The sequence below is a fragment of the Struthio camelus genome, chromosome 1 (genome assembly GCF_040807025.1).
Source record: "Struthio camelus isolate bStrCam1 chromosome 1, bStrCam1.hap1, whole genome shotgun sequence".
Classification (NCBI taxonomy): Eukaryota; Metazoa; Chordata; class Aves; order Struthioniformes; family Struthionidae; genus Struthio; species Struthio camelus.
The window spans coordinates 58826321-58845407 of record NC_090942.1 but is presented as its reverse complement, the minus strand read 5'-3'; the positions used below and the strand labels follow the sequence as shown (position 1 = coordinate 58845407).

At 53.2% G+C, this 19087-nt stretch overlaps 1 protein-coding gene across 2 annotated transcripts; it reads right to left on the bottom strand.

The window, feature by feature from the left end:
• Positions 1 to 395: 395 nt before the first annotated feature.
• Positions 396 to 18867, bottom strand: CARD10 (caspase recruitment domain family member 10). Of its 2 annotated transcripts, none has more exons than XM_068942698.1 (21): positions 18560 to 18867; positions 16097 to 16315; positions 15597 to 15734; positions 14936 to 15261; positions 12467 to 12649; positions 11338 to 11493; positions 11084 to 11209; positions 10739 to 10933; positions 10518 to 10640; positions 9643 to 9758; positions 9374 to 9414; positions 8523 to 8643; positions 7856 to 8036; positions 6920 to 7043; positions 6313 to 6553; positions 5931 to 6000; positions 5487 to 5586; positions 4829 to 4987; positions 2322 to 2443; positions 1567 to 1682; positions 396 to 1317 (listed from the first exon to the last, which is right to left on the bottom strand). In XM_068942698.1, the coding sequence occupies exons 3-21, from the start codon at positions 15724 to 15726 to the stop codon at positions 1110 to 1112; spliced, it is 2838 nt and encodes a 945-aa protein (XP_068798799.1). In that variant the 5' UTR covers positions 15727 to 15734; positions 16097 to 16315; positions 18560 to 18867; the 3' UTR covers positions 396 to 1109. The 2 variants fall into 2 exon arrangements, with proteins under 2 accessions (XP_068798799.1, XP_068798790.1); XM_068942689.1 differs by lacking the exon at positions 18560 to 18867 and adding an exon at positions 18341 to 18502.
• Between the last annotated feature and the right edge of the window lie 220 nt (positions 18868 to 19087).

Here is a 19087-nt window from a genome sequence, read left to right as displayed (position 1 = left end):
CCTGGCTCCTGGTAGCATGTCATTCCCCAGGCGGTGGAGGCAGCCGGCTTGTCACTCCACAGTAACCGGGGCACAGGCAACGTAGAGCTCTGGGGACCTCAGCCAGGCGCGTCAAGCAAGCTTTTCCCAGAGCACAGCTGCCTGCCAGCATCAGCACTGGGGAGAGCGAGGAGAAAGGGGCCAAAAAAAAGGTGGGCTCACAGAGACAGGAGGGAGCTTGATCTGTGGCCTGCTCTAGCCCATCCTCTCGCAGCACATTTGCTGCCCAACAACAGCAAAAGCAGTGCTCCCTCTCTCCCCTAGACAACTGTGCAGAGTCGCCTCAGCAAAAGGAGAAAAATCATGTATCAGCCAGCCTTTCCATTAACACACAAACCCACAACCCACCACCTATTCCCATTATAAATGGTATTTAATTCTCCTTTATATGTGAGGTGCCATTAAATGGGTCCATTAATAATTTACAAGCAATAACGAGTACAGTTCCCATAAAATTTGAGGATGTGTCACAAAACCCGCTTAGTGTCACTCCAGCCATGGTGGTGTGTTTGAACCAAGCACTGCTTCCCGCTCTTCTGGGCAGGAGGTGAGGTAGACAGAGAAAGTGGGGGTAGAGGACCTACAGCACACAGTGCTGCAGGCAAGGGAAGACAGAGGTGATGAGAAAAGGGCCTCAGAGGTACCAAAAGATAAGGATGGACATGCGCACATGTGTGTGTGCGCACTCACATGTGTGTATGATCCACTCCGATACACCCTGATTTCAACAGTTCCCTCAAGTGTTCAATCTGGCAACCTAACCAGGTACCAGAGCCAAGGGTAAGGCCAAAGTGATGGGGAATAAGCTACAAGGGTGGTTTCCAGCATAAAGGTGGAAGACGTCTCTCCAATAAAACATGGAAAACTCAGGCGAGGGAGTTAGCATGTTACTTCCCACCTCTGTGTGGCCTCAAGGGGACCTGAAAGGCTACCCCAGAGGCCTCTGCTGATGGCATCCCCTCCAGGAGAAAGGACACATTGCCAAAGGAGTTCAGGGTGGCAGGGGCCTCTGAGAATAGCTCTCGGGGAAGGTAGCTGGCAGCACAGTGCCAGCTCTGCTAGGTCCTGGCTCAGTCATCACCTTCCTCAATCCACAGCGGGCGGGTTTGTTCCTGAAAGATGCAGCCCCGAACCACCTTGGCCAGCTCTTCCGCATGGCTCCAGGCCTGAGGATCCACACGAGCCCAGGAGCATGGCAGCGCATGAAGCGCCTGCTCCACACCACGGCACACCTTCAGCACCTCCGAGTCCCGCTGGCCCGGCTTCCCCAGCAAGCTCCTGGGGAAACAGAGGGACACATATTACCCCCATGTAGAGAAATGGGTTCGTAAAAATGCCAGTGCTCCCACCTTGATCCCTACAGAAATTCACACATACAAAGTTGCTTTTCCTGCTCTTTTTCCCACCTGGTGCACACACACAGCTATTACTTCCATAAAGGTCTTTTGTATTTTCCTTTGAATAGAGACAAGGGTTTCTCTTTTACCCGGTAATACACTCCGTCCACACTGCGTGGTCTCTTCTTACCTGAGTCCTCTAATGTTCTTTTCCGTGACCTCGACATGGATAACAATGGGATATATTTCACTTCTAATTAGATCCCTCACACTCTGAACTCCAAGCTCTAGCAGGCAGTGTTTATTCTGGAAAGAAATCGAAGAGATTTACTGATTTAAATGGAGAAGAAATAACCCCAGTTCCCGACAGTTACGTTAAATCAAACCTCATACTGTGAAATATCATTGCTTTTCCGATAGTAATTCCATTAAATGTGGGATTTACAGCCAGGGCCGAGGGGGAAGCAAAGAATTGAAGAGCAGGGTCATCCACTATATCACAGCCAACCTGACCCAAGAGCCCACCAGACCCTTTGCTCAGTCAGTCTGTCTTCACGTCCCTTCCTCCGTTGTTACCCACAGGCCCACATCTTCTCTGTCTGCCATGAGCAGAGCCACAGCCACTTTGCTGAAAATGAGGAATGCAAGAGCCGGGAGGCAGCTTCAGCATAATGCATCTCCCATTACCTCCCCCACATATCCCCAGTCACCATTTCTTTCAGCAGAGTGGACAGAGACTCAGGAGAAGGCCCATATTTGTTGCTTCACTGCCCCACAGCACCTGGATCCAAAATGCCCTCCAAGTCACATGGCCAAATAAGCAACTCCTTTTCTCTCACCACTCTTCTCCCCTTTCCCTCCCCTTCTGTTGTCCTCTCTTCTCCTAGGATCTAAAAGGGGACGCCTCATCCTTGTCCTCTCTCTCCACACCAAAGAGCTCAGCACCTTCTCCATCGCCTCCCGTATCATGCGGATTCGCCCAGGCTCCCTCTGGTCCTGCAGGGAACTTCTAGACACCGGGTCGTCCTTAGCATGGGTAGTGTTGGGATGCCCTTCTGCCAGCTTCTCTGAAATCCAAGAGAAAAGGGAGATTTGAAAAGAGACACACCAGCCACTTATCCGTCTTGCACATACATTCTTCCTCAGATCCTGCATATTTGCTGCTGTGCTGATACTTATCGAGTTCAGTGTTTATGGATTCTGGAGAGCGAGTCTAATTATACAGTGTTACATGTTGGCATAGATCTCCTGTAGCTTTCTGCTTACAGAACAAGCAACATATCAGAGGCGAGGACACCTCTCAGGGCAAAAGCAGCTCTTGTGTGGCAGTACCACAGCAGCCTAAGCCAGCTCACAGCCCTGATCCCCTCCTTCCTCACTGTCCTGTCTCCTCCTTGCAACTGCTCCCAGACAGAATCCAGCAGAAAACTAATCACTTTATTTTGCCAGGTAAGGTTTCTGCAGGGTTAGTGAGCTGCATGGGATCACAGATGGCTTCAGCAAGCTGCAGGGCTGGGGAAGCAGTGGGAGTGTGATCTCTGCATGGGAGAGGAGGAGGGAGATGGGGGACAAGCTGAACCTCCTTTTGTTGGTGGCAGCCAGAACTATCTCCCAGTGCTCACAGGTGGGTCTGGAGAGACAGCACATGGCAACTGAGCTGCAGGGCCTGCAAATGTTTTGCAGGCTCTCAAGGAGTCCTGGTGCGCTCAGCTCACAAGGCACTTAAGTGTTGCTAGTGGCCAAGCAGAGCCGCCTCAAAGTTTCTCATCCCACATGGGAAAATAGAGCTATGCTTCTCCCAGAGACAGTGTGGGCCTAGGTTACCCAACACCAGGCAGGAGGGCAGCAAAAAGGTGAAACTGAGATAGAAAACTGAGGGCAGAGCCTTGGAGGCAACCAGGACAGCAGGGTCTGACAGGGTCAAAGCAATGATTCATCAAAAGATAAGACAACATACGCGCATGCACATACAAACATCACTTAGGAGCAGCAGCATGGCTGAAGCAGGCACTGGGATCTACTTGCTGACCCTGCTGACCTAGCCAATCGCCCATACTGCCTATCCCCAGAATGAATAAACATAACAAAAGATTTGTTAGGGCTCCCTGCTCTTAAGAGCTGCCTTTGCCTCTAAAGCAGAAATAATGTAATCTATTCAGGGTAACGCATGTTTGGGATCAGGTCCAGAGCGCGTTCCACTCTCCACTTCTCCTGAGCCCAAGGCCGCCTGGGTATCCTCTGCTAACTCTGCCTGGCCACGCAGGTAGTTCCCTGGTAAAGCTGGCTCCCATAAAGCCATCTGTTTCCTTTAGGGGCAGCAAGTTCCTAGTGAAGATCACCTGGCTTATACTAACTCTGCACTGGCTGGGGATTTCTCTGAGGTAAAATGCAGGCAATTCAGAAAAGCAAAATGGCTCAGGACTCCGGAGATCACCTTCTTTCCCATGGAACAGGCAAAGCAGACAGGAGTGAATAGAGTTTGTGCCCTCAACGCAAAGTCCCCAGCTGCAGTAAATAGCTTCTGAAGCATGTCCCAATGCAATGTGAGGGGGACCCTGCAGAGGGCCTAGTAGGACAGGATATATGGCAAAGTCACTTGGCTAACAAGCCCAGTGGAAGAAATTTATTTTTGCAGAGCCTTCCCTTTTCAGAAAAGCAAAGATTTTTCACCACCACCACCTCCGCAAAAGAAAACACTGACTTTTTTCATTTCTGCATTTGGCAAAGGAAGAATTCTAAATACAGTGGAAGGGAGGGATAGGGAAAAATGGAGGAAGAAGGGAAGAAACAGAGATTTGTCCTCCGTAAAAATTCCCTGTGGGAGAAAAATCTTCTCCCCAGCAGCGTCTGCAGCTGTGCGCCAACCTCACATTGCTGGCAGAAGGAAGTGCAGGGCATAACCAAGGCTGGATGCTCTCATCCTGTTTGAGGCAGGTCAAGTATGAAGTCAACCTGCAGATCCCATCTTGGGCAGGGGCTTCATCTCTGGGAAGAGGCACCTGGAGTAGCAAGGCAATGCCATCACCACCCACTCAAGGGAAGACAGAAGACCCTTGTGCCTCAGAAGACCAGAAGAGAGGTCTGGCTTCCCTGTGGGCCAAAGGGTCAGGTCACAGTTAAGAAGAGGAGGGAACTCTTTGGAGATATTTATTCCAAATGGCTGAAAGGTGACCTGACAACAGGTATCGTCTGGGAAGACTGTAAGACCCTCACAATTTAGCTGTTGAGGCCTCATGTCCTCTCCAAGCCCCGTGAGACCATGTCTCAGCTTTCCCAGGCTAATGGCACCTCTTCCCTGAACTGGACTCACCAGGACCTCCACAGAAGAAAAAATGGCAGGAGGTAAAAATGGGAAGACAACCTTGAAAAGCAGGACACCTGTGTACTTCACTTCACTCAGCCACAGGCTCTGAAAACATCCTTGGACAAGTTAACTGTTCATTGCCACCTACCTGCCGGGCACACATGAAAGTCGAGGCGGGAGGTGGGCAAGTCCAGCAAGTTCCTGATGAGCCGTGGTGCAATGCAATCAGGCGACAGCACCACAGGACGGGGTGTCTGGACCACCACAGGGTGCACCAGGTTGTAAGGCTTCAGGCTCCTGTTTGGGTCTGGAAGACAGGAATGAAGAAAAAGTTAAAAGGTGAGAACATGGGAGATAGGGCTGCCACCAGCCCAGACTCCCTGCAGTTCTCCCTACACCATCCCCTAGTCCTGACTCATGGATGAATCTACCAACCCCATATCCCAGGAGAGATCTTCCACTGGTTACATCACTCCCCTGATAGGCAGATGTCTCAGCTGCAACCACCCCTTGCCCATCATCTAGGGACTCACTGGAGTTACACATCACTTTATTCTCCTTTCTCTCCATAATGTGCTTGTGACCCCAAGAACCATAGCAGCAATGATGGAGAGCCCCAGAAAGCCTGAGAGAAGGAACAGAAGGTTTAAATATGCTCAGGCTTCCCAGAAAACCATCAGCAGTGCAATATGAGGGATTCTAGCTAGAGAGACTGAGGCATCCTAGGTGCCCATGTGCCTTCAGTGCCCCCAGAAGACAACTGGGTCTCCAAGGCTGATGGGGCAGATGTAGGAGTGAGAGCTCACCTGAGCAGGGGTCCAGCCACAACTGCTGAGGAGGCTGTCCCGGGCTCCCCTGTGGCTTAGATTTTACCAGGCGTAGTTGGTCCAAGGCCCGTTTCTTTAGCTGAGGAGAAAGTGAGGGCACGAAGGCTGAAAGCACAATCTTTTCCACACATACACACACAGCTGACTGCAGAGCATTCCCCAGCAAAGGGGGTGGAGGGCACATATGGAAAGGAACCAGGCCTGCCCACCATCAAGTTCAGGCTGGGAAACAGGGAGAGGGTAGGAGAACAGTCACAGAGCAAATATGCTGTCTGGGATGTAAGAGCCTGCTCTGCTTGCTAGCCAAGCTGCCGCCTCCATAAGAGTTGGTCTACTGACAGAGCAGGGCAGACTGCGTGCCGAGGTGTAGGGGTGAATGTAGGCGCACACACACGGCTCTCCTGGCTGGTTTCTCCGGCTTACATTATTTCTGTGGCCCCTCTGCTGCCCAGGCATCTGACCCTTCTCCTGGATCTTCAAAAGCTGGTGGGCCCTGAAAAGACAGAGAGGTTGCTCTCAAGCAACTCTAGAGCCCTCAGGGACCCTAGCCTGCTGTGATCCTATTCTGCAACCCTCATAGAGAGCTGCTGAAGGGTAAGCATAAAAGATCTCTCACTCAAGCACCCATTCTCTCAAGGGCACCTATACACCACTGCACTGGTCCCTGATACAAGGCTTGGACAGCTCACACTGTTATGAGGAGAAAAGGCCAAACCACACTCTTCAGGACTCCTAGTGGATGCTTATCACAGAAAAATGGGGCAGGTACCCCAGGGACCCCTTGCCTTTCTCCTCACCCTGTTACCTGTTGTAGTTGGGCACCGTCCCCTTGTCCAGGTCCCGCATGGTCAAGGGATCAACACGGGAACAGTACCACTCCAGCCGCCCTTTGTGCATAGTGTCTGTGATGTGGAGGATTTCTCGACACTTGACACACAGTGCATAAGGATCTGACTGTTCTGTGAGGGATAGATTGGTGCGTACATAGAACGAGTCTCCAGAAATCTTCTTCCCTTCCTCCAAGGCTTCACGTAGAGGCTGGTATCCTGGAGCAAAACATATAGGTCACCACAGGCAGGGACACAAGAGACAACCATCACCAACAAGACAATCTGCCAAGATAGCCAAGTCTCTAGCACAGCAGTGATGCTACAGATAGGAGTTCAGAGGAGGCAAACAGACAGAGGGTCCGTATCTCCATCCTGTAACTCAGGGGTTGCACATATCACAGTATGCATGGCAAACAACCAGAACTATGGCCAAGCCCTGTGTCACATGTGGTGGCCAAGGACCAAACAGGAGAGGAGTGAGAACGACTGAGAACAGAGATTTAGCTCCAGGACTGGGTGGAGGGCCTGGAAAGGGAGGCAGAGAGCCCAAGCTCAAGGGAGACCCAGCTGCCAGGGCCTTACCTTGCAGGTCCAGCTGGAAGATAAGATTAGAGGGTTCATCCCAATGCAGCAGGCTCAGGTAGGCGACCTCTCGGGTGCAGTTTTCCAGAGAAAGCACCTCTTCTTTCAGTGATGGGACTCTCAGCTAGCAAGAATTGAATGGCATTAGACCTAGGGGCTAGAAGAGCAGGCTCCACCGCCACCAGCTCCTCACCCATCAAAGTTATGCGAGATAGACCAAGGCAGGCCCAGGGAAAGCTGTACCTGAGGACAAGGCATCCTTGTTCCCTGCTCTGCCTCTGAAATACCTGCTGCCAGCGACTGCCAGAGCTGGATGCTGGGCTGTTATGGAAGCGAACGTGTGTGCGCACATATGTGTATGTTGTGGGGAGGAGGAGGTTGGTTTATTTTCAGTCACAGGTGGATATTAATTCAAGTACCTTAGCTGCATTTCAAATGGTGTAATTCTTGCCAAAACAAATGCTCTTACCCGCTCCAGGAGCTTTCTCCAGAGCATTTATTCTCTATAGCTTGGGAGGGTCATGAAGGCCTGCGATATTTCACTCCAGAATTGATTGCTTTGCAACAGGCGTGTACAGGATGCAGTGTGCAAACTGCTCTGAAATACTACAAGGTGAGAGACAACTCCAGGGACACACAGTCATATCACTGTCTTAATTTGTGCATCTCCTTGTTGTTTTTTTCCCTCCCACAGATGAAAGAAGTGTTTCAAGACAACTCAGCATTTTTACATGCACTGGTACGCTTGCCTGCAAAGCAACCTGGATGCCTGTTCATGCTGCACAGAGCTGTAGGCAGGGAGCAGTCCCTGGAAACAAGAGAAACGGAGGTGGACCTCAAGTCAGGCAGAGGACAGTTTGCACCGGAGCTTGTTTCACACTCCTTGTGTCCCAGGTGCATTGCAATCCCACAAAGTGACCCCATTCCCAGACTTACCTCAATGAGCCGGCAGCCTTCCCTGAGTCCTGCACTCTCGACCTGTGAGCCTGGCTTGACCCACTGGACATAAATCCCTGTCCTGTTCCCTCCAAGGATGGAGATATCTGCTCCAAGCCTCTTCTCTTGGAGTGAGGGGTTGCTGGGGTGCCCCATGCTAGACAGTTGCACCACCAGGGATCTAGCAAGGAGAAACACCAAGTCCAACCAGTGAAGTTTGCTGCCTTTCCTAGGAACCAATCCCCATGCCTGGTGTCCAGCCACAAGGTGTTTCTTTCATGGAGTTCCATGAGGTATGGAGCTCACAATTCAGTCATCACCAGGGCACACGCACACAGCTTATGAACACCCAAGGCCCATTCCACCCGACCACCCCACCAGCCCCAATGCAGGCTTTCCTGGTCCTGTTCCAAATCAGATAGATTTGTGTCCAAGTCCAGGGCACCATTCCTATCGCTGCCAGAACACATGGAACAGGCCAGATAACTGGGGCCCTGCTGGGAAGCAAGGACTATAGAAACTTTATTTCTCTCCTCTCCTGCTAGCAGAAAATGGCCCACAGGAGAAAGGCAGAAAGAAATGGCCTTCCAAGCATGCTCCCCCAGCAGCATGAAACATCCCCCCAAGCAGCAGACTCAGAGTGCCTATTTCAGAGAGCAGCAGTCACCTCCTGGTGACCTCCTTGCAGCTGGGAAGTGTGGACAAGCAGATCTCCGACTTCACCCTGGCGTAGGTGCTGTTGGAAGAAGAGGAGAAGGCCCCAAGCGACACACTAGCAAAACCACTGCCTAGGAAAGAGAGTAAGAGGGAGAGAGAGAGGGCACATCATCTCTCCGAGCACTGCAGGGAGCCTACATTCTCAGGGTGGCTGAGGTCTGTCACCTCCCTTCTCTGCTTTTTCCAGCATCTGACTAGGAAATTGAGGCTGGAGAGAGGGCTTGAACAGTCATCCTCCTGGAAATCTCTTTCTTCCCTTCCTCTCTGGGAGGGAGAGGAGGGGTTAGGACTGTTTTCCCACGTCTCCTGAGAATAAACAATTCTTTATCCCTCTCTCAGCATTTTGATCACAAGCTGTGTCACAGCAGAAGCCAGGACCACCCAGATGTGCCCCACGGAGCTCAGCCACCAGCACCTCCCTCAGGATGTGCCAGCACCAAGAGATCCACTGCAGGAGATTTACAGCCCATCACCAATAACGCAGGCATTTCTCTCCTCTGGCTCCTACTCCCCCAACTCCAAATGGAGTTCTCCATCAACAAAAGTTCTCCACAAATTAAATAAATCAGATGTGAATAGCTATACATTCTGAAGGGGAGAAGCCAGCTTTTCCAGCTGCTGTACTTCGCAGAGTCTAGTATGGGACGTGTGTGCCCATGGCACCCCACTCTGTGCACAGAGCCCTCACAGTGAGCCACACAGACCAAAGGTATGAGCGAGAGTCAGCTGTCCACCCTCCTCTTCCCACAACCACAACTTTCTTCTAGCTAAGCCCTTTTGGGAAAGCCCCAGCTATGGTACCTGTTGTATCTTCAATGCTGCTAAAGGAGCCACAGGATAAGCTAGAAAGGACACAAAGGTGAGCTGTGAGGCACCAGCTTTTCCAAAGCCTGTTTGCATCCCATCCTCAACCCCCTCCCCACGCGTCTTCCTCACCCTGACACAAAAGCACCTCCCAGCCAGGATGTAGCTCCCAGTCAGCTTTCCCCCTCCCCTGCCATCCAGGCCTCTCAGGCCCCCACAATCCCAGCAGAGGATACTCAGAGCCTCAAGCAGCCCCCAGAAGTCACCTTTTGTAGGGCATGCACCTATCTTCCCGCTGCCGCCGGAGGATGGAGCCGATGCAAGGTGGGAAGGGGAAAGTGGAAAGGCGATTGATATCCTTCTCACTGTCAGGCGTTACACCCTTGAGCAGAGTGAAAGAGAGATGCCTGCTAATATCAGCGCCCAGCACTTCCCTTCCCTCTTCTTTGGGCTAGGTTGCAAATAGCTCCTGCAATACCTCTTCAGGGATCATCCACATTCCTCCCAGTACCCAGAGGTACATTGCCATCCCAGAGGAGAGAAAAGGGATGAAGATGCAGGCCACTGAATCCCTGCCTTTTTGCAAAGAACAAGCAATAGGACTAGTATCAGATGAAGGGATCAGATTCTCCCGGTTCTTATATCTCACTCTTAGCTATGGCACACCCAGAGGCAAGAGTAATCTTCAGGACTAACCACTTTAGGGTGCTGTATGATGAGGATTCAAAGAGTCAAAGGGACTTTAGCAAGAACATGACTCCATTAAAGACAATAAGATTGTTTGCTACAGGATTCACAAGATCTAGGATTTCTCCCCTGGCACATGTAGATAAAATAGCTTTTTATAAAGGTCAGCAGCTTACATGGGACTGTCGATTTCTGGAGCGTCACATGGGGTAAAGGAAGTCTTACTCCCCCCCTATTTGGCATCTAGCTAAGTGCTGCACACCTCAGTGCAGAGCTGGCTGTTTTATTACGGACAAAGCTTCGCACCTCGGTTTTGCTCCCACATGAAGACATCGTCCCACTCCGTATCTTCCAGCAAGTCACAGACCAGTTCAATGCCTCTGTGTCCTTCCAGAGCAGTGTTGGTCACTGCTGCCCTCAGCTCAGGGCCAGCATCCCATAGTCAAGCACTTACCATGCTCTGAATGGCAGAAACCGACAGTGCCTCCACAAGTCCTTTCGTCAGGCTGGAAGGGTTGTCTATGAGGCTCCAGGTGCTGCTGAGATTGGAGCAGAGGGAGTAGGAAGAGCTGCACATCTAGGAGAGAAGGGTCCCATCATCCCATTGCAACCCCCAAGAAACAGCCCTGGTCCCTCCGCCTTCTCCATTCCCCTTTCCTTTTAGCCCCCCCTCACCTTGCCCAGGCTGCGGTTGCCTTGGCACCGCTGTAGCTGGGCCTCCAGCGTGCTGTTCAGTCCCTCTGCCTGGCTCAGTTTGCTTAGGAGCTCATCCCTCTCCTCTTCCAGGGCCCGCACACGTTTGCGATACTGATCCTTCTCGATCAGGCTCTGGGAGTACTGTAGCTGCACCCCATCTCGGCTCTGGATAGCCTGCAAGGAGACAGGCTGTGAGTAAGAGGATTGCAACAGTAATCCCCTCTCCCATCCTGGCATGGCTGAAGATCTACTGGGGAAGGAGGGGGCAGAGACAAAAGTCCTGATCCTGCTGGGAGGTGGAGAGCCAGGGTAGAGACAATTCACCTGGTCCCGCTCTTTCTCGATCTCTTCCAGCTGCAGCAGCACCGTGTTCATCCGATGCTTGTAGAGATCACAGTCCTTCTGTAGCGTCCGATATTTCAGTTGCAGATCTTCCACCTCCTGGAGGTACTAGCAAGAGCGATCAGCGAGCATTAGCCCTCCCAGAAGTGAGTGGTGTGGCTTCCCAGCCCACTCCATCCCCTCTCTTCCATGCCCTGCTCTGTGTGCAGGGATGGGAGTGGTGAGGGATCCATTACCTTATCTCTCAGCTCTTCAGCCCACTGCAGCTCATTCTGCACAGAGTGGAGTTTCTGGCAGAGATCCTGACGGTCATCTTGGGCTTCCTTCCAGTCGTGCTCCAGGATGTCCAGCAAGATCTGCTCAGAGCCTGGCACTGGGCCCTCACCTGGCATCTAGGAGGCAAGACAGTACCATCATTTCAACACAAGCACCATGGGATCACCAAACCAGGGTAAGCGCCTGGCTCAGCAGGTGAACAACAGGCAGGCTGGCATTACTACAGTCATCATTACTGTATAAATCTATTGTGCACTCACAGACTGACTGCAGCGTGCAGGTCCAGTCCTCCCACCTCCTCAAAGGAGACGGGAGAACTGGAAAAGATCCAGGCAAGATGAGAGGTCAGAGTATGGAGGGGTTCCCCTACAGGGAACAGATGAGTAGGCTGGGCTGTGCCAAGTCGAGAGCAACTGCTGCCAAGCAGCAGTTGAGAGAAATATGAGCAAGATCTATAAAATCACAAGTGGCCCTGGGCAATGGAGAGGGATTATCTCTCTGAAGTCTCTTCCCAGAACAGAGCAGGGAAAGGTCTGCTCTGCCACGGGTCATCAAGTGAAGGACCAGACAGTGAGGCTGCCCACCACATGGAGATTTACAAGGCACCTCCATTGTTCTGGGCTCCATGGCACCCAGCTGTGGGGACTACCGTGAGGTCAGGCCTCCCAGGTGCTGCAGAGAGGCTTAACATGGGCTGGGTCCTTCCAGCCCCATCACCGAAATACAGCCTGCCCCTATGAGGGCCGACCCCAGGTAGCAGCGTCTGCACGAAGGCTGCAGCTTCAGCCTCTCTTATCCTGTTTCCTCTCAGTATATAAGGTTGACCCTAGTGTCCACAGGGAGAGGTGCTAAGTCACATGTGTGAGCACGTGCAAGAGTCACAGAGCTGCAGACAAGGACCAATCACTGTCCCGGACCCAGAGGCAACAGCAGCCACCACAGGCAAGCAATCTGCCCAGAGGAAGGGACCAGCTAGGCTGGGACAGCGATTTCCCCCTTCTTTCCAGGGGGGATTCACCCATGTCACCAGCACTGTAAGTGCAATCAGGGAAGGAGGTGGCCTGTAGCCCGCTCTGCCCCCTCAGGTACCTTTAACATGCCCTGCAGCTCCTGCAGCGATGCTGTAAGCCGCTGGTTCTCAGCCCACAGCTCGGACACTGTGTCAGTGTGGCTTAGCTCCTCCGCCTCTCGCTGGGGCAGTGCAGATGCCTGTTTCCTCAGCAGGCTGCATTCCTCCTCTAGGCTGGAGACTTTGCCTTTCAGCTGGTCCACCTGCAACCCAGAGAAGAAATATAGTCTGACACCTCCTCCACAAGCACCGCTTTGGTAGAGGAGAGTGAAACAAAGAGGAAGCTAGGCAGAAAAGTGGTCTGGAGGCAAGAAATGTGAAGGCTGGGAATCCAAGTGAAGGAGGAGTATCCTACAGCTGAGGCACAGTTAACACAGCTGCACATACAAGGTTTTCACTGCAGGACAGAGGAGGAAGATGCACTTGCACCAAGTTTTTCTGTAAGTGCACACAGTTTCAGGGGCCCCTCTTTGTGCAACAACTTTCTTGCTACCTTGGAGCACCCACAGCGCAGCTGACCCTGACCCCAGGTGGAGCAGGGACCTCTGATGTGCTGCCAAGGCCAGCAACTGTGACAGTCTCTCAAAAACTAGAACAGCTGAGAAAAACTCACAGCAGAAAAATCCACTGAAGGCTATTCAGAGCAGGGAGGACACCTCTGGCCTGAGAAGTGTTTGAGCATCAAATCACTGCAGGCTGCAAGATTTCACAGATGCATCATCCCACACTTGCCTGCTCTCACACTCTTCCATTAGCATGTCACTAGAGACAGGGTGCCGGGTGACATGGAAGTTCACGCTGGCCTTGTCTGACCACTCTTACGTCAACCCTCTGACTCCTTAGCACATGTCCAACCCACGATCAGAAGCCCAGGGGCTGGAATCAGGAGGAGGCGTGAGCCCAAGCTCATTGGTTAGACATTTCTTAGACACAGGATATGGAGACTGCTTATTTTTAGGATTAAGGGGGGATCCTCACAGACCTGAAATGGCTGACAAGGTTAATCAGGAAACAAGAGTTTCACAGCCAGGTGGGCTTTGAGAGCATATGGGGTAGGGACATATTAAAGCCACTGAGCACTAAGAAGCGCTATCAGAATTGCCAAGAAGGAATTCAGGGACTGGATTATTTCTACATCTGTGCCAAGGAACCTAGAATGAGCTTCCAGAACCAATCACTTCTGGGCCCTCGAGTGGCAGCAGCCAGGAGGGGAAGGAAGGCTGGGACCTTGTGGGATTTCTCCACACTATAGTTACCCACAGGGAATTCACCTCTCTGCACAGAAGGGACCCGGGAGAGTCGGTATTGGCAGGAATACTGGAAAAAAGGTAGGGGAGGATCCCAGCACTGGCACACCGGGAGAAGGAATGAAAGGTAGCTGCAGGGCTGTGCAAGAAGCCCAGGCCCAGACTGGCAGGCGGAATACCACAAGGCAGCAGAGGAAGGGTGAAGCAGGTTTATAAATAGGCTCAAAGTACGGCTGTCCTTGCCCAGACAGGAAATGGGTGCGTTTGCTGGAGGTGAGAGCTTGGCAGCTGGAGTGCAGTGTCATGAATTCCTCCAGGTATGCAGCATGAGTCTCTGAAACATCATCAGAGCGATGAGGAAGCGGTGCGGAGTGGGGGGATGGACTCTGGGACAAAACACTCCTATGGACAGCAAGGAGTTCTGAGCAGCTCCACGCAGCATGCACGTCCCTAGAGCCTTGTGCGCAGGCAGATGCACAGCCACGATCATCATTAGAAAGAAGCGAACGCAAGCCCTTTCTTGGGGAAGTAGTAAACATAGTCACCAAAAGATGCAACCTGACAGAATTAGCTGTCCCCGCACATCTGTGCTGATGAGACACAGCACAGGCGCCCACTGGTGGAGCATGGAGCATAGGCTAACAGGGCAGAAAATACATGCAGAAGCTGACAGGGCATCTCGTGGTACCAGTGGCCTGACTGAAAGACCACAAAGCCACCGCTGGGGAGGGTGTCACCCTGACAGCTCTTCTGAGCAGTTGTTTCAGGCTTCTCTCTACATGACATCTCCAGTCACAGCACGGCATCACTGCCTCTTTCCTGTTCTGGGGCCCATGCCACCAGGCACAACCGTGAGGAGACCACAGTTCAGGCTAACTGGCTGCCCCCAGCACACGTGAGGCCAGGGTGCAATGCTGCACAAACACACCAAAAACTTGAAAGCACAAGGTGAAAGCCAACTGCACAAGTCTCACATGCCATGCCCATGACTTGGCCACTCTACCATGCTTGGGGCACACTCCCCCTCAAGAGCAGATGCCAGCCAAGGCGCATCCATGCACCCTGACACATGTTCGGCTGTACAGTGGGTCAGCTTCTTCATGCTCAAGCGCCACCTGCACAGACATCCACATGCCTTCTTCTCAGCTGCACCACTGCATTCATTCCCTCAGCAACGGTCAAATCCCTAGCCTCCTGCCTCCCTTGCTGATAAGACATGTCCCAGCACCCTCAGTGCCATACCACCAGTTGCAGGTCCCGGCTCCGCAGTACAGCCAAATTCTTTTCCTCACAGAGCTGAGCATAGCGCATGGCCATCATGTAGTTCTCATCCTTCAGCCTCAGCAGCTCCATGCTGTTGGAGTCCCACTCCTCTCTCAGCCGCTGACAACGCTCTTGCACCTTCAGGAGTTCCTGCAGCCGCTGCTCCAGCCGTGTCTGTTCTTGCTCCAAGGCCTGGTTTTTCACCTGGAGCTGGTGCTCCTTTAGCAGGTGCTCCTTCCGCTGAGCCCTCACCTTCTTCACCTCCATCATCAGGAACTGCGTTAGTCCCTCAGGGCCTTCCTCATCTGGGAGAGAGGAAGGAGAATCAGGTCCTGGCTGCTCAGACAGGGGCAACCCCGAAAAAACGTCCACAGATTTGCCCAGCACTCTTTCTCCATCAAGGGGTGACACAGCCTTCTGATATGTGCAGCCTTCCTCACCCTGGTGCTTATGGCACCCCAGTCCCACATACACATACATATGGCCCCCTTCCTGCAAAATTCAGATCGCAGGGCTGTCAGGGTTCCTTGAAAGCAGGTAGCACATGCCAGGGTTTTACGCACAGACGTGCACATACACAGATTTCTGGTGTTTCCCATGCAACTGGCAGCTAAAAGGAGAACAGAGCATCTGCCCCTACCCAGGATCATAGAGCAGCGCTGGGCTGGCTCCTTCCCTGTTAGCCGGGTGTAGTGCTCCGGGTAATAAAACTCTAAGGACTCCAGAAAGGCTTCGTAGCCTCGTTTCCCACGGCGCCGAAGGATATCCATCAGGTAACCTAGAAGAAGGGATAAAGAGGTAGCATGAATTCCCTGCAAACCAAAGAACAGCATAGCCCAACCTCATGATACAAAATAGCATCTCCACCAAGTCTACTTCTCTCTTCAAGAAGGACAGGTTGGAGAAGGGACTGGGGTAGGAGCGCCGTCTGCATTCATATGCACACAGGGGGAGTCACCAGAGGGGATGAGGAGGAGGTCTGGCTGCAGAGCACCTCAGTCAACAATAAAGCCAAGTAATACTGCAGTGGGAGGGAGCCGTAAGACCAGAACACCACATACTGAAGAGTAACCACTGTTTCTCAAAAATAGGTTCTCCCCAAAACCAGGCTCAACTCTGTACAAGTCTGTTTTCTCCCACCTGTCCGGTTGCTCTTGCAAGGGAATCGGCATGAATTCAGAACCTCTTCCTCATCCTGCTCATCTATCACACGGCACTGGCGCAGGTACGGGGTGAGCTTTGCAGGGTTTAGGGAGCGGGTCAGCTGGTGCCGTGCACTCTCAATTTTCTCCCAGAGGGTGTCTTCTTCCTCTTCCTGCTCTGAGAGACTGGAGGTCTGGACAGGGCCATTCTCCAGGGCTTGAAGGAGAAAAGGAAAGGGAGAAAGTCTGAAGACCGACGGAGGAGCACAGGGAAAAAGGCATGCACAGGTATGGGACAACATTAATCAAGGTACGGTTCCATGAATGCTTTGGTTCTTCTGCCACAGGACCCAAATACATCTGAAGCCATTTACATTACCAGCCTGTCTGGTTGAATCCTGGCATGTCGGCCTGGGGCCTTAGATACACAGCAGGCAGAATGCAGCGGTGCCTACAGGAGTTCTGCCTACAGGAAGCCTAGGAAAAAGGCCATCCTCTCCCCTGAGACATTCTGAAATTCCCCCAGACCATCACACATCTTCCCTTTTTCCCCATCCCTTCTTCAGGAACAAGAGTTTTTATGGCCTAGGACATGCTCTCTCATACTGGTGTTGGACAGACAGGTGGGTTTCTCTGGGGATCCGTTTCCTCTGTGCGTGCCTCAAGAACTGGTAACCAAACTGAAGTTCTCAAGGGCAGCGTGCCACAGAGCAGCTTGGCTCAAGGTACTGGAGCCAAAGGGGAATTCCCAATGCGAGCTCCCTGTATCTTCCACACATCACTCTGGGGCACTGGAAATAGCAACAAGGCAATCTCTCTGTAAACTAAAACAGACAGAAACCCCCTGAAGCCAATGGATCAACAATACCTTACAGCAGTGGTGAACCTGCTCCATTAAGTCATGCAGGCTGTGATCAAACAAGGAGTTCTTTTCCCAGCTGGGTATCAACTCAACCATCATATCAATTTTCACTCAAGAAATAAAGCCTGCTTCACAGGCCAGCACAAATCCTTATAGCTCACAAGCCAAAGCACAGCAAAGCTCTCTTGAGACCTGGAAGTCATTTTTCCTCCCATGTGCGCACCATTACCTCCCCTCTCTGGTGCTGGCATCAAGTCCAGCTTTACTACCCCAGCCACACAAACAGCCTCTGAGGCAGTGTACACATTCTTGTTGCATGAAGGCAAAGAGAAGGAAATATCCCGCTCTTTTTTCCTTTCTCCTCCCACCCTCCCTGTGGTGAGAATAATACCATGTTATTTTAAGACAGCCAACTAGCATGGCAAGGAGGATGGCTGAGAGAGCTGTGCAGAAGTTAATCCTCCAAGTAGAGAGATGGATAGCTCAGGGTCTGTGGCATGCAGGATAAAAGGAAGAGAGAACTGCTGAGTCCACAAAAGATACTCAGGTGTCTGATTCTCAGCACCAAAGGCCTTAGGAGCCTAAATATTGGTACAGATCTGGACCGTCCTATGGATAAGGAGGTTGAAAAAAAGAAAGGAAACCACATTTCTTGCAGAAGCTGTTCTCTCTCATCTGGGATAGACTCATTTGCTAGGGGGGCACAAGTACGCAAAGGGAGGATGCAACAGCAGGTAAAGGAAGGTGTGCTAGTTTCCAAACTGCTTTGCCTCTTGTTTTGAGCTCTGCTCCTTGGCAGCAGATTTATGTCTTTAAATCAAAGTGTTTCTCCAAAAAACCCAAGTGGGCAGGGAGAACTGTGCAAACAGCACCCAGCTTCTTGGCAGGGCAGGCTTGGCAGAGAGGGGGGGGGGCAGAGGGGTCTGGGAGACAGTGCCGCTGCCTCCTACCCCGTGTGGCCCCTCCAGGCCTGGGTCCTGGCACCAGGGGCGCAAGAGAAGGCGGTGTGTTTCTCTGCCCGTTCGCTTCCCCTTTTGGCAAGCCTGAAGGCACAGCCTGACTCCGGGGAAAGACAACCCGGACGCCAGCCCTGAGGAGCAGGCAGTAGCTTGGGAAAGAGGAGCAGAAGAAGAAGGACTACTCTTCCCCCGACAAGATTCAGAGCCCGTGCAAAAAACATGCAGTGCCAGTGCCGCCTCCTCCCCGCTGCCCCGGGGCGACGCAAAAGCTGGGCAGCAGCCGGGGGCGAGGGGGGACGGTGCGAGCCGCCCCCGAGGGCCCGGCCCGCGGCTCCGCGAGGAGCGGGGCCCCAAAGGGACGGACACAACGGGGGACAAAGCCGGCTGCCCCCGGGCCTGGGCGCGGGGCTCCCCGCCTTACCTGCCATGCCCGCGGCCGCCTCGCCAGGTGTGTCTGAAACGCTCTTCCCACCCCGCTGCACCTTTACCTCCTTCCTTCCTTCCCTCCCTCCGCCTGGCTGCGAGGGGAGGGAGCCGGCAGCCCCGGGGCAAAGCGAGCCGGCGCGGCGCGGTCCAGCCCATCGCCCCCGCCCCGCTGCTCCCCCCGCCCCGCAGCCGGGGGGTCCCGGGCGGCACTCACCGGCGGGCCCGACCCCTGGGCCCCGGCCCCGAGGAGGCGAGCTATACCCCAGGAGCAGAGGGGTGGCGGGAGCCGAGCAAAGCGGGGGGGGGGGGGGGCACAGCCCCCGCCCGTGGCACCCCAACCCTGCCCGGTCTCCGAGCGCCTCCGGCTGCGTTTCACCTGGGCGAGCCGAGGGAAAGCTTTTTGTCTACTCTCTGCCCCCACCTATCCCCCTCCCCGCCCGGCCTGCAGCTGCTCTCCGGAAGGATGTGGCTCGCCGGCAACTTCTCCTCTGAAACGCACCCGGCTTCACCTTCCCACAGAGCGGTGGGGGGGAAGCGGGGGCCCGGCCTGACTCAGCTCCCGAGCTCCCCGCCCCCCGGGCAGGGGGTTCAGCACCTCGGCACCTGGCAGGGAGCAGCTCTGTGAGGGGGAGGAGAGGTGGATGGGAGTAGTGGGGGCCTTTGGTTTAAGGGCTCCACAAGTGGTGGCCTGGCCGCCCCTGGTGTGGGGCTGGTTCTGGAGGGAGGGAGTTTTGAGTAAGGG